General features: G+C 38.1%; 1 protein-coding gene across 11 annotated transcripts in view; it reads left to right on the plus strand.

Moving 5' to 3' along the window:
* The first annotated feature begins 327 nt into the window (after positions 1-327).
* The window catches only part of ANKRD31 (ankyrin repeat domain 31), a 67438-nt gene continuing 53777 nt past the window's right edge, over positions 328-13988 (plus strand). For 3 of the 11 annotated variants that reach the window (XM_074532400.1, XM_074532402.1, XM_074532407.1), the window contains exons 1-7: positions 328-681; positions 1609-1664; positions 3370-3452; positions 6734-6780; positions 7424-7503; positions 8515-8555; positions 11863-12525. In XM_074532400.1, coding sequence (XP_074388501.1) covers positions 500-681; positions 1609-1664; positions 3370-3452; positions 6734-6780; positions 7424-7503; positions 8515-8555; positions 11863-12525 — 1152 coding nt within the window. In that variant the 5' untranslated portion in view covers positions 328-499. Of the gene's footprint in view, positions 682-960; positions 1665-2332; positions 2434-3369; positions 3453-6733; positions 6781-7423; positions 7504-7544; positions 8159-8514; positions 8556-11862; positions 12526-13988 lie in introns of those variants that run through there. The other 8 variants (XM_074532401.1, XM_074532403.1, XM_026794352.2 and 5 more) reach the window with 8 other exon arrangements.

The following is a 13988-nucleotide window of genomic DNA, read 5'->3' on the forward strand; positions in this document are numbered from 1 at the left end:
GGAAGAAAGAGTTCCTGTGAGGGTGGTGAGACATTGGAACAGGTTGCCCAGGGAGGCTGTGGATGCTCCAACGCTGGCTGTGTTCAAAGCCAGGCTGGACAAGGCCCTGAGCAACCTGTTCTAGTGGGAGGTGTCCCTGCCCATGGCAGAGGGGATTGAGCCTAGATGAATTTTAAGGTCCCTTCCAACCCCTTAACATAATCTGATTCTAAGACCCCAGACTATGCAGTCAACGCCCAAGTTATCCTTCATTCAGAGTCCGCGCTTTGAGGCTGTCTGGCCTTTTTTGACTGATAAGACAGCGTTTCACAACCCCCTTTTCACTCTCTGTAACTCTCTGGGCAAGGAACAGTTTCTGACTCTTGAGATCCCAACGTCAGAAGCGCACACACTCGGAGAAGTGAGTCCCGTCTGATCACACACAGCACGGTGTGTGCTGGGACTCTGCGGTTCTGGCGAGACCGGTGCCACCCGAGGGGCAGCGAGGCCCGGCCACAAGATGGCGGCCGGCGCTGAGGCGGGAGGGCGGCTGCCCGAGGAGGCGCCGGCGGAGCGGAGCGGCCGTACCATGGAGCGCCCCGGGAGCGGCGGCGACAGCGACACCGACACGGACAGCGACGAGACTGTCGTGGAGGGCTCTGTGCCGGAGAGCGATGTAGAAGAGTTCCTTAGGAGGAGGTGGTAATGCGGTGTGGCTGGGAGCGGCGTCTGCTCACCTACGTGTGTGAGGGCGGCGGCAGCTGAGGGGGCCGAGGGCTCCCGAGCTGAGAGTCTTTTCTCTTCTCTTCTCTTCTCTTCTCTTCTCTTCTCTTCTCTTCTCTTCTCTTCTCTTCTCTTCTCTTCTCTTCTCTTCTCTTCTCTTCTCTTCTCTTCTCTTCTCTTCTCTTCTCTTCTCTTCTCTTCTCTTCTCTTCTCTTCTCTTCTCTTCTCTTCTCTTCTCTTCTCTTCTCTTCTCTTCTCTTCTCTTCTCTTCTCTTCTCTTCTCTCTTCTCCTCCCTCTCCCTCTCCCTCTCCCTCTCCCCTTCTTTTTTATTTGTTTTCTTTTGTTTTTTGTTTTCTCCGTTCTGTTCAGAGCCGTTTTATATGCTCCTCTACCCAGAATTTCGTAGCTCTGCAAATAGCTCCGTCTATTCTCACACACTTGTTGTGCCTCGGGGCTTATGTCGCCGGACCCACCATTTTATTAACATTTTAGTCAGAAGAAGTGAAATGTCCCAGAAAACAACTCTGAGAAAATAAGCACTATTAGATACAGTTTGTGCTAATTCTATTTCCTTGCAACTTTGCCTTGATGTCATTTTCATGGCATTATCTCTTGTATCCTTTAAGAAGTGGCAAGGATTTGAAACCACACGCAGACCTTCATGATGGCTTTGTGACACGGTAGTTCTTGGAAATACTTAAAGCAGCGAGGTGCCTCCCTAGTTATGGTTTTCTGTGCAGAAAATCACATTACATGCCTTGGGTTTGGGGTTTTTTACTGTTTGTGTCAGAGTTCTCCTAGGCGTGTCCCTACGGCAGAGGCTGGGACGGGTGCTCGGAGATGCCCTTTGAGTTTATGTTGTAATGCTTGAAGCTCCTTAACGACCTTTTATTTGTTTTGCAAAGGTTGGCTTTTCTTAACGAGGATATTGCTTTAACAACTGAGATAAGTATCAATAAAGGTAGGACAGATTCTTTTTTCAGTCTGTGTTGTTTTTCGTCTTAAACTGTTGCTTTGGATTTTGCTTGAGTCCATGTTTAAACTTGGGTGTTGCATGAAGTTCATATTTAGAACTGTGTGCTCTTTGATTCTTAATGGTAGCTCATATTTTAAAAGATTCTTCAGCATATTTTTAGTATTTGATCAGGTTTGCTCTTGAGTTCTGTCTGTTCTTCCTGTGCACTGTGACTGAGAATCCCTGGTTTGAGAAGTGTTGTAGCTATATATAGAGATATTGCTTTTATTTATATGAATGCATTTTTGTGTATGTGTTTGTGCAGAATAAAATAAATGGATTCTATATGCATAACAGTTGTATGTAGCTCTGGCTGCTTATAGCATTTTTTAAAACCCCAGTAATATTGTTAGTATATCTGTTCTCTTTAACATAAAAACTGTGAGTTTCTTTTTAACATAAAAAGTTTGAGTAGGGATATTTCAGTGCATTGTGTTTAGTGTATCATTAAATTGCTTTCAGCATGAATGAATGCACACTCATTTAAGATCTTAAAATATTCCATAATAACTCCTGTAGAGCAGGCTACATGAACAAGCATGTTTTAGTGACATAATAGTTTAATATTACTTCCTTGACATTTTTATATGTTCCATTTGACTTGCCTCCTATAGGTTTTATTTCAGTGATATTTCAGACTGGGAATACTTTAAGTGGCACATGGTGTTCTTCTAGATTTGGTTGTGTTCCTCTTTTTGCCAGTTTGAAGATCTGAGTAAGCCATAATTTTTATCAACTGCCCTGAGTTAATACAAATCTTACTTTCAGCCCATTGAAATCTGCCAAAACTCCAATGGCTGTGATTTCCTAATGCTGAACCTTTTTTAGTCACTTAATGGTCTTAATTGAGGAGGGCAGAATCATCTCATTTTGAACTTCCCTGTGGTAGTCCGCTGGAAATAAATCCTTGCAACGTTCAACGTACATGGGGCATGTCTGTTTGACAGTGTTCAGTTTGTGGAGTGGGAACTTACCTGGCAGTTGAGTGGTGAGATATGTCTCTGCAACTGTAATAGATTGTGATATTTTTAGCATTTTGCCTGCATCATATTATATTTAGGAAGTTTGAATTAGAATTTCATCATTCACAGTTTTGTGCCTACTTGTATAGTAATAATTTGATGATGAGATGCACAGTATAAATATTAATTTGATTAGTGTTTTATTAGTGTCAGTAGCAACATCTTAGTTTTCAAGCATAGGATCCAAACTTAAGGGTTTCTCTCTTTTTAAACTTTTTTTTGAGAGAAGATCTTAATTTGTATGGTCATTAAAGAAATTATGCCATCTAGGAGTATATTTTAGTCATATGGATCAGACAGGTTACCAAAATTGCAGTTTTTAGTTTAAAAAATAATAGGAAATATGTAATCTCCAATGAAAAATCAGGGATGGTCGTGGAACACTAAGTGAAATAAATTTCCACTGCTGGCTTGTTTTATTAATTTCTATTTCATTAATGTAGATTCAAAATCTAGTGTGATAGACTATGTAGCCAGTCAAATCCATTACATATCAGAAGTTTTGATGCATGTAGCTCAGTTACTGAGTTATGTAAAAAGTTATGGAATCATGGAATATTACACAGAAATTAAAACAATCAAAATTTTAATTACTAAGGATTTTTTGGTTTTTGTTTTTTTTTTCCTAGGAACTTTTTCTCCAGAAATCTGTTTTATACAGAAATGTGGTGACCGCACATATTGTCATAAGGCAGAACAGACAAACCCAGTGGTAATGTCTTCTCTAAGCATATTTAATGATTAATTATTGATAAACCCCCTGGGGATCCCCTTGAGGAGATCTGGTGGCTTACAGCTGAATTGAACTTCATCTTGTCACCTACATAGCACAGAGTCTGCAGGAATGTATCAAAGTGTCTTCTCTGGTATTTCATGAGATTATAACCTTTTAAATTTGGGGAACAAGCCTAGGACGAAGATGAAGAAGTTGTGGAGCACAGACTTTTTAATATGTCCCTTTCAGGAGCTGAAGGGTAATCATCTGGGTTGACAGTGCTGGAATACACCCTGGGTTACTCAATATTAAATTAGCTGTGGTCCAATGATTGATCAATTGCTTCTTTTCAAAGGAAAGAGATAACAATCCAAAATGCAGAATAAATTGTCTGCTTGTATGATGACGGGGTAATTAATTTACTCTATGGATAATTCTGCATTCCCTAATCTGCTAATTAGCCTACCTTTTAATGTATTTACCATGGTTGGTAGCTTGCCATAAACTTCCATTCAGTTGAGCAATTAGCTTTCCACCTACATATGGCAGGGCCATGAAACAATTAGAGACAAACAGGTTCTCTGCTTATAACTGTGACTGTTACACTGTCTTTAGCTGGATTCACCAGTCCAAAGCCTACAGTCTGTGTATCCTTATTCTGGTAAAAGAGTTTTCTAAAAAGAGCTAGACTGCTTCCTAGATGACAAAAGGTACATTGAAAAAACACATGCTTTTTGCTGAAGTGAATGTTTTACAGCTCATTCTAGAATTGAAAATAAATTTGTCTCAACTGACAGTGTGAGAAACAGTGAACAAAATCCAAAAGATGCTGTTATTTCCACAATTTTTCTCCATAACTTTATTTTGCTCCTTGAGTGTCTGAGGGTTGTCTTGACTGAAGTTTATCATGATTTTCTAAGGATGAAGGGAATGATAGTAGTGCTCTTTTGCTCTTTCACTTTCCCCTCTGGGAGATGATCTCACTAGCTGCTTTTTAACCCTGGCCTTTGGCTTCCTGGTTCTCACCAGATTAGCCATTCCCAAGTCCAAGGACAAATGCCTAGTCCACTAAAGAAAATGTCAGAAAAGCAAAGAAACATAGTATTTTTCACCAAATAGTTTGGGCAATTCTTAGTATGTTTTGTTTTGGTGAAACCCTTATAGCAAGACACTGGCAGCTTGGTCATGCACAGCTTGGGGACAGTTTAAAATTTTAAGTTTTAACCAAATACTGTAAGGAGTGGTCTTGGACTGTGGTCTTTGATACCCACATGTGTAAATAGCACCAATGTGGCTCTTCAACCGCTTCTAGAGCCAACATGGAATGTGCTATTATAGAAGCTTTCCTTCTGGTTTGTCCTCAGAAATTGTCATGTATGAATACAGCATATATGATCACTGCATGTGATTTGATATGAGGCTTATGCAGAGTAAATGGCTGTGAATGTTTTTAGGAAAAGTATCGTCTGTTCCAGTTGTTCCAGAGAGTCTTAGCTTTCTTTGTACTTCAGATGGGTTGTGGGAGACTTATGATATGCAGTCCTGTCTTTGATTCCATAAAGTAAAAATTTTAATTAAGAATTTTCATCTACCAGAGATGCAGTAGACATATATACAGATTTTGTAGGATCCAGGTTCTTTTCAACAATTCATTTTCATTATCTGATAATGTGGTATTCTACAGCTTGTTCAGACAGATGTAATAGTTTTAAGTTTGTGCTTTCCCCTTTTTTATATTTTTTTTTCTTACACTGTTTGGTGAAGGACACCAGAAGTTGTTAGGTAACACCTAACAGCTTTTAAGCATTAGTCTTTTTCTGGAAAACATTCAGAGTCCCCTCACATATAAATAAGTGCTCAAGTGAGGAAAAATACTGAGATTTTGCAGGAATTTCTTCACTAAAAATGAGGGCAGGATGAAATACTGATCCCAGCATTCAGTCAGTGGCCAGAAATACAGTTTGTGTAATGTATATGGTTTGAGAAGATCTCTCATCCAGTGACCAATACACTGATTTCGCTTAGAACCTAATTTTTTAGCAGACTAAACAGCGTCTTTATCCAAGTTGTAGTGGTAGTTTGCTGATGTTTTAAAGCACCTCTCTGAGCAATGTTAGCCAGTTAGAGAGGTTTAGTAGCTGCTCTGGTGTTGTCCTGACCTTGCTTGATCTCTGGGTAATGTTCTGTATAAGTATGCAGGCTGATTCGCCTGAAGGGTCTATGTAAGCAAATAAATAACTTTCTGCGAACTATCTCATTGCCATGTTTTGGAATTACATCAGTCAATGATTGTTGCGCAAACTAAAGAATCTGTTCTGTTCCAGGGAGCCTTTCAGCAGTCCTATGTCCTGCTCTTAAAGCAATTGTTAAGGTGTTTGTTTATGCTGTGTGGCTAGTACCTAGTGTAAGCCAGAGAAATTGTCACATAGTGTCCTCTCCAAGGTGTTCTTTGAGTTGTCTAGTGCTGTTAATGTTGTCCACTGTAAGTCAATGATTCATTTTAAAATTGCAACCACTGTGTGCATAGTCCACTAGTAATACTCAGTCTTAGCTAAATGGTGTGAGAACCACTCTGCAGTTCACTTGACTATCTTAATCATTCCTAGTTTGCCTTAGACTTTCTATAAAGGCTTCTTTTTCCATGCTGAGGGAGAACTCTGCATTATTGGCAAAGGTATGAAAAAGAGATCTGAGGTCTTTGTAATAAGGATTTGGAATTTGGCTCCTACTGCGACATCAGTGCTCTCCTTACCCACCTGCTCTTTCCTGTGTTGGTTTGGGGCAGCCCTGCCACTCAGAATTGGCTGATGTGCAAGTCTTGAAGTTCCCTAAATATGGAATTTATGGGGATATTGAGAGCAGTAAACTAAACATCACAGTCTTTGGAGCAGCACACTGTCTCATTTAATGAAAAAAAGTTATCAAAGTAAGATTGAAACTGTGAGTTGAAATTAAAACCTTGTGTTTTGGTCCTTTGGTGTATAAAACATCTTAAGTTTGGAGCAATTGTATCTTTGTTACAACAGTTTGTTTTCCTTGTGGGTGAATGTTTTATTCTGTAGTCTTGATTTATTTTTCAACATTTTTGTCAAGTAGTACAAGTAAAAAAAAGGTTTAAGTGGAATGCTTTTGTTTCTTAGTAGCAATGTATGTAATAATTGGATCTAAGAATTCCATTTCCCAACTAAGTTACAGAAGGAAGAAGATAAGCGTGCAATTAAACTGAGAAAATAAACAGTTAAATACTTACTAACTAGTTATGTTTTTTCTTCTTTCAGGTGCTTCAAGAGGCATACACATCTGAGCAGTCTCAATCCCTACTGAAGTGAGTATAGTACATCACATAGGAATTCCAGTCAGGCATACTGTAATTAAATAATCCTGTTATACTTGCATTTGTATGTTATTTTATTCCCAGTGTTCTATTGAGAAACAGTGGCAATACTGTTTGAAAACTGTTAAAAAACAGTTTTCTTGTTTGCTTAGTGAAGGATCTGTATTTATGTTGCCAGTAGTTCAGTGTCCAGTGTGGACCAAGTGGTACTTGGATTTATTTTTGTTGATGGTCCTACTTTAAATGGTTTAAGAACATAAGCAACAAGAGTAACAGAACTTGGGGAAAACCATTAAATGAATAAAAACTTGTAATGAATAATATTAGGCTTTTTGTTCCTGGAAACTATGGAAAGTTTTCAGCAGAAGATAGATTTATAACAGAAATATAGAAGGAAGTAATAAAGAATAGAGAAGGCCAATTTTTTCACTTAGAGAACAAATGTGCAAACATTGCTAGCTCCACATAGGAAATCCAGAAGTCTTATTTATTGCATGTCCTTGCAAAGAAAGGACCTCTGAAATAACTGCAGCTGTTTCCACAGAAGCAGCCAATTCAAAGTACTGTAAAAATGTTCCTAAGATGAGCAGATTGCAATTCTTTAAGAATTTTTTATTGTATTATTTAATCCTAGGGATTGGATAAACCATTCACCACCTATGCCTCATTTTTCATTAAATTCTGCAGCAGAGGAACAGCAAAATGATTCTGTAGGTATGTTGTATTTGTACAAAACTAGGAGTTGCTCCAGCTGAGGCAAAATCATTTGAGAAAATAATTTTATAAGCTGAAGGTGAGTATCCTTTTAAGTTTATGCAGAATCTGACTATACTTGTTTTTTACAACAATTGTTCAGTTTTTATAGTCATGGACTGCAAGTTCTGTTTTTGTAAGTATTGTGTTAGGATTGTTGGAAGAAATAACTGTATTCTCAAGCCAGTAGTATGTATCAAATTTAAAGTTATTTCATTGCTGTGGAGTTTTCTGATAAGGGTTACAGGCCACATGATGCTTAAATACCTTAAAGATGTGTAAGGTAAAAAGGTCATGGAGGGTTCCTGCTTGCTTCTTTCTAACATACTCAAGAATCAAAGGTATCTGTGAGAAAAGAGAAACAAAAATGCTACTGTTCCTCTGGTCCATATGGCGTGTACTGCTACTTAAGTTGTCCTTCCATTCCTCAGTGTTTCCAAAAGTGCAGAACGAACCCATCTGTTTTGCTGTTTTCCACTTGAGTTTATTTTTGGTAATCCAACAGAAAAACATTCACTTTATTTCTGATTAGGAAATTGCCAGGGAGTCACATGAATGTTGAAACAAGGTGATGAGATCAGGGGGTTTGGGATCGTTGCTGTCCAGGGGCAGTAAGGTATTGGATTGTTTTAACAGTATTGTCTAACTGCACTGTAATTAGAGAGGACAGAGGCTAGGTCTTGTCATGTGAAATGGGCGGCAATTCCATCTGCTGATAGTCTTTGGAAACACAGGACTCTAAATTACAGTGAAGAAATGTGACAAAATAGCTCTGGCATATTATTTGGTGACTAACAGAGCCTAACCAAAGATTTTATTGTTAGTTCCCATTAGGGGAACATGACTATAGTAATTTTTCAGATTTGAAACTTAAGCCTCAATTAGGAAATTATGCCATTTTTTAGAGAGATGATAAAAACTTTCAGAAGTGGAAAGTAAAACTGAAATATTTTTCTGTTCTCCTAAATTTAGATATCAAATTGAATGGATTTCAAAAGGATTCAGAAGAAAAGGTAAGCAAGCATGTAGCTATTTACACTGACACTGAGCACATTGAAAACAACTTTAAAGCTAAGCTTTATTTTCTGCTTTTTTGGTAAGAGCTGTAGTTGCTGAGCTTCTACACAAGGGTAGAAGCATGGCAGTGAAAGTGAAGTGGGAAGGACATCATCATGAGACAGAGTCTATAAAGGCTGTTACTTAAGCTAAAGTAATAAAGACACTTGGTAGCTTAAAATGTTCCCCACCAATGAAAGCTATGAGACAGACAGTGCCTTTGGATGATCTCTGAGGATGAAGAGGTTATCTGTAGCTGTCTTTTTGTTTGGGAGAGTCTTACTTGTGGTCAGAAATAGGTAGTTAGCAGAGTTCCTGCTGTGAAAGACTGCTTAATGCAGATGTCCTATCATTATGACTGTGTCATCTAGTCCCATTGATTTGTACCTACAAATAAAAAGTTAGGGTTCTATATAAATCAGTTTTACTTGACATTTTTGAAGGATCCTTTTTGATGTTTATGTCAGGGAAAAAGCAGTTCTTAGTAGAATTCACCAAAGGCAGATTTGAGACCAGTATTGATACCAATATTGGCCAGATAGTAACTTTCTAACACAGTTGTGAGTATTTGAGAGCAGTCATTCTTTGCTGCAGCAGTGGTCACTTGGAGGATCCTTCACTCCATTGAGAGCCCTGAGCATCGGGTGGACAGGCTTCATCATACATACCAATCCCGCATTCATTAGCTATCCCCCCTTACTTGATGTACATCTATTACTTCATCTACATAGTTGCACCCCTTATCAGAAGTCTGTGTGGTTCTTTGGCATCTTCTTTGGGTGTTTTCAATGTCATTTTTAGGTGCCTATTCCTTGACCCCTACTTTTGAGTAAGCACAGTATCATTGTTTTACTTAACTTCTGCTTCATCACGCTTGCAGAACTGAGCTAACATCCTGTTTGCGTTTTGTATGGCTTCTGTTTGCCTAAGTTACATCCTTAATCTAGTTCTCCAAGGCTGTGCTGTTCTATTCTTCTGTCCTTATCAGAGTGAAGTGCTGTTGTTTTTTGCTGTCCTTATTGCTCATGTCTTCCAGCAAATACGAGTGATGACAGGGTGACATATTCCATCTCAGAACAAAGCGGGAAAAATGAAATCTCTAAGGGTATTCTTTTCTGGAAATATACAACTATTAATATAAAACTATAAGTTTATTAAATGAAACATTCTCATTGTACAAGGTTAGTCCCATAGAACAAACTCTAAATGCCTTGAAACAGAGACTGCCTGTTATTAATAACCTCTGGTGAATAGGCAGATTGAATGCATTGGGAGTATCTCCAGAGAAGATATTTTAGGACCCTGGAGTAAGAAGACTGGAAATAATCACTACAGTGGACTTTACTTTTTGTCATTGGCTGATGTTGGTCCTAAGCAAGGCCTGAGTCCTGCAGAAGTGAGATGAACCAATGACCATCACAAGCTTCCCTGTATTGATTTGAAGCAAGGTCAGGACAGACCCCTTGACAACCATCAATAAGTCACTGAATAGTTTGGTTTTTTGTGTCCTGAAAATACAAAATCTGTAAATTACCATCTGTGCATAGAGTTCTGACACCTCACAATTAGTCTTGCTGAGTTTTCTTGGTTTTGATGATGTAGCAGCACTGATTTCTGTTGTGGTTGGTCTGTCTATAGTGGGGCCACTACTGCTCAGTGTCTTCATTAGTGGCCTGGAAAGTGGAACACACAGTATCCTCAGTAAGTTGAGAGATGGTGGTGAAAGAAATGACTGATAGAACAGACAGTTGTGTTGTCATTCATAGGGACCTGAAAAGATAGGAAAACTGGGAGGAGAGGAATCTCATTAAATTTGTCAAGGGGAAATACAAGAAGTTCTGCATCTGGGGAGAAATAACCTCAGGCACCAGTACAGTTGGGGACTAGCTGACAGGAAAATAGCTCTGCCAGAGAAAGACTTTAGAATCCTGGTGTACTCTCTACTCTGCTCTTGTGGGACCCCACCTGGATGTCTGTGTCTGGAGTTTTGTGAATTGTGAATTAAATGTCACATTTAAGCCTTGAATTTCACTTGATTTTGGGGATTTTAGAATCTTGCAAAATTTCACCCACTCTTCAACACATGCATTGAGCCTTTTTCTTGCGAAATTTGTAATACATATACATGCTGTTTATACCATACTTCTTCAAGTAAAGAAAGTTATCACTAAAGTCTGGATGAATTAGAGAAGTGGTGTAAAAATAAAATGTAATTCAATAAAGCAAAGTAAGAAGTAATCAGTACTTAGAAACAATTTGATGCACATGTAAAAGATAGGAAGCAGCTGGCAGGGGAATAATTTTTCAAGAAAGAAACAAGGATTTATACTAGCTTGTGAACTGAACCTGGATGTATGCAGTCAGATTTCTGCCCTTACTGCTTTGTTGTGTGTGAGCTTTATCTAAATCATGTCACCAGTGGTTAAAGGTTTCTTGCATTGCCTGGTATTGCCACTTGCTGGCAGCAAGACTCCAAAAATGCATTGAAAGAGATTTTCTTAGATTCAGTATTACTAAGTACAAACACTATTATATAGAAATGTTATATAGAAAAAATATGATTTAGGTCTCTGGAGGCATCATATTTTTTTTTTCTGCGGAGCATTTAAGACAAGGATGGGGAAAAATTAGAAAAGCAATTTCTTCATGTAAGAATGGGTGCTTCTGTTGAATGTAGCTCAAAATGATTAAAAAAAACAGCAGTACAAATTTTCCAAGAACAGTTATGATTTTGTGCTCTGTACTCAGTGTGGAAACCACACCATACAAACTTCTCAAAATCCTGAAGTTTTGAACTGAAGTTTGTGAGACACAAATCCTCCATATCTGTATTGGATCCGCATAAACATGTAATCACAAAGTCATTGTGAATATATGTTTGCTCTCATTATTTCTGTGTGACAGAAATTTTGGGTGACTTTCTTTTAAAGCCTTATAACACCTTCAGGTTATTTGCTGTTGCCATTGGTAATGACATAATATCTTTGCCTAAAGCAGATATAGTCTCTTCTGCCCTGGATTTTCACTGCTATAGAAGTCAACAGCTGAAGCTGAAACTTTTTTTGAAACTGAGCTCTCGGTCTAACTCTTGTTAGTATATTATATGAAGGAAGGCTTTGAGTCTTCCAGGTTTTGCAAAAGTTCATAATAAAATATCCACATGTATAAAGAAAGAGAGATGACTTCTAAAGTGAATTTTAGTTAAATGCTTTTTAGTAAGAGTTGCTCTATTCTTTTTTGTAAACTTTTAAATTTAATTTTTAGATATCACGAAAATTAGGTAATGAAGATTGCTGTCCAGAAATAAGCCTCTATCTTCATGATCCTGTGGAAGACATAATAACAGTTCAAGAGGAGCAGACACCAAAAGATACAATGCCACTTGTTTTAGATTATTGCCACAGCACCTGCATGACCATTGTTGACACAGATAATACAGTAAAAGAGCATTCCCTTAATAATGATACAGATCTTTCACTGTCATCCCTAGGGAAGATTTTCATGGATGTATTCAGTGAACTGAATATAGAGACTAGTGAAGTTGACATCAGTGATTTGTTGAGGTACCCTAGTGATTCTGAGAGTCTTAAAGTTAAAAACTCATTGCCTGACAAGTTAGAGTGTCAGGGTCATGCCTGTTCCGTCGATCCATCAGCAGCTGAGAGCAATTATGCCCTGCCAGTAGAGCTTGTGGTGCCTCTGAATGCCTTGTCAGGATCAATGGTACAACCTGCCATTCCGCTGGTGCCAAATGAGAGACAGCTCAACACCAAGGAAGAGCAGCTAAATTCAGAAACCAGTGTTCTGCAGGTAGATGATGACTGTACTCAAATAACAAATGTGATGGAGCCTCGACTTGCTGCAGTTCAGGTGGAAGAAGTAAATGCCTTCACAGGATCTAACTTGCAGAGCACAGCAAATGAGCAAGTATAACCACAATTTAATTCATATTTGAAATTTTATGTTAATCATAAAATATTATATGAAGCAGCCAAATTACTTGAAAATAGTAATCTTAGTAAAGAATAAACTACCATCAGTAATTTGCATGTTTAAGTAATTTCAGTTGTTTTTGTTTGAAAAGTCCAGTACTGTATTTCCTGTTTGGATATATTCATGTTATGAAAATAGCTAAGCTTGCTGGGATGGAAAATCCTAGTGAAGTTAGTTTATTGACTGATGTGGAAACCTAGAATCAGCCTGGGTTTTTCAGAAACTCCTAGACCGCCTGTACATCTTCTGTGTCTCATGTTCTCTCCAAAACACCAGTCTGTTATTTCATTGTAGCATACCGATATATACCAGCCAATTCCATCTCCAGGTTCCTACTGCATCCTGTTCTGTTTATGATACAGGCAACAGTGTGCTGTTTTCTTTTGTCATAGTTCTCACTGCTGTAAATGCAAATGCTTTGCAAGTATTACAAAATAGATCACAGCTATGTCTTTCCTATAGACTAGAAAGATTATTCTGTGGGGATTTTTTACACATGTATTTAGAAATGTTTCTTTGTATTTAGTTCTGCCTATGGAAGACATACTGAAAAAACTGAGGTATGTGTTTATGTTCCTGTCTTTCCCTGAAGAAACCAGTATGTACAGATAGAGCTTATGATCCTTCCTGTTGATTCTTGTGCTGTAAAGGTGTTCTGTAACATGCCATTTCTGCTCAGTAACGCCAATGCAAAAATATGGAGAAGAGCATGAAAGGAAAGCCATAGTTTCTTCCTGTTTAGATTATAATCAGGGAAAGAGAAGGACAGATAGGAGACATAGATTTATGCTGCAAACTATATTAAGCATCTCTTGTAAACCTGCAGCATGATTCTATGCTCTGTATTGTATTCGAATTATCTGGAGCTGCTAATGCATGATTAGGCGTGTAAAGCTGGCTATTTAAGGTAGTTATACAACCCACAATGGCATAAAGCATCCTAAAACTATGAGTTAATTCTGTCTTTTCCTAGTAGTATTAACAGAATATATCAGCAAGTAAGTGTGGCACATTAAATGTGCCACAAAGATGGCTAATTTCAAGTTGCTGAAACGTCTGTGGGTCAATTGTCTCAGAACCATAGCTCTTTACAAAGCTCTTTCAGTGATGTATTTATTTCTGAAATTTGCAGCACAGCTGTGTGAAGATTAATATATAGATTTACTCAAAATTGCAGTTAAAATTGAGAGGCAGAGTCTTGTGGAAATGGAGATCTCTACCCTCTTGTCAAACAGCAATCAATCTTATCTTTTCTTTGTGCCTTTATCTGGTGTTCTTAAAGGCAGAAGGTAAGGGGCAAATTACTAAGGAAAAAGAAACAGTTAATTTGTTAGTAACCGTTGAATTGTAACAGTATACCGTTCACCGTGGTTTTTTTCTCACCCTTCTTTCTTTGG

Source organism: Zonotrichia albicollis, chromosome Z (assembly GCF_047830755.1).
Source record: "Zonotrichia albicollis isolate bZonAlb1 chromosome Z, bZonAlb1.hap1, whole genome shotgun sequence".
Lineage (NCBI taxonomy): Eukaryota > Metazoa > Chordata > Aves > Passeriformes > Passerellidae > Zonotrichia > Zonotrichia albicollis.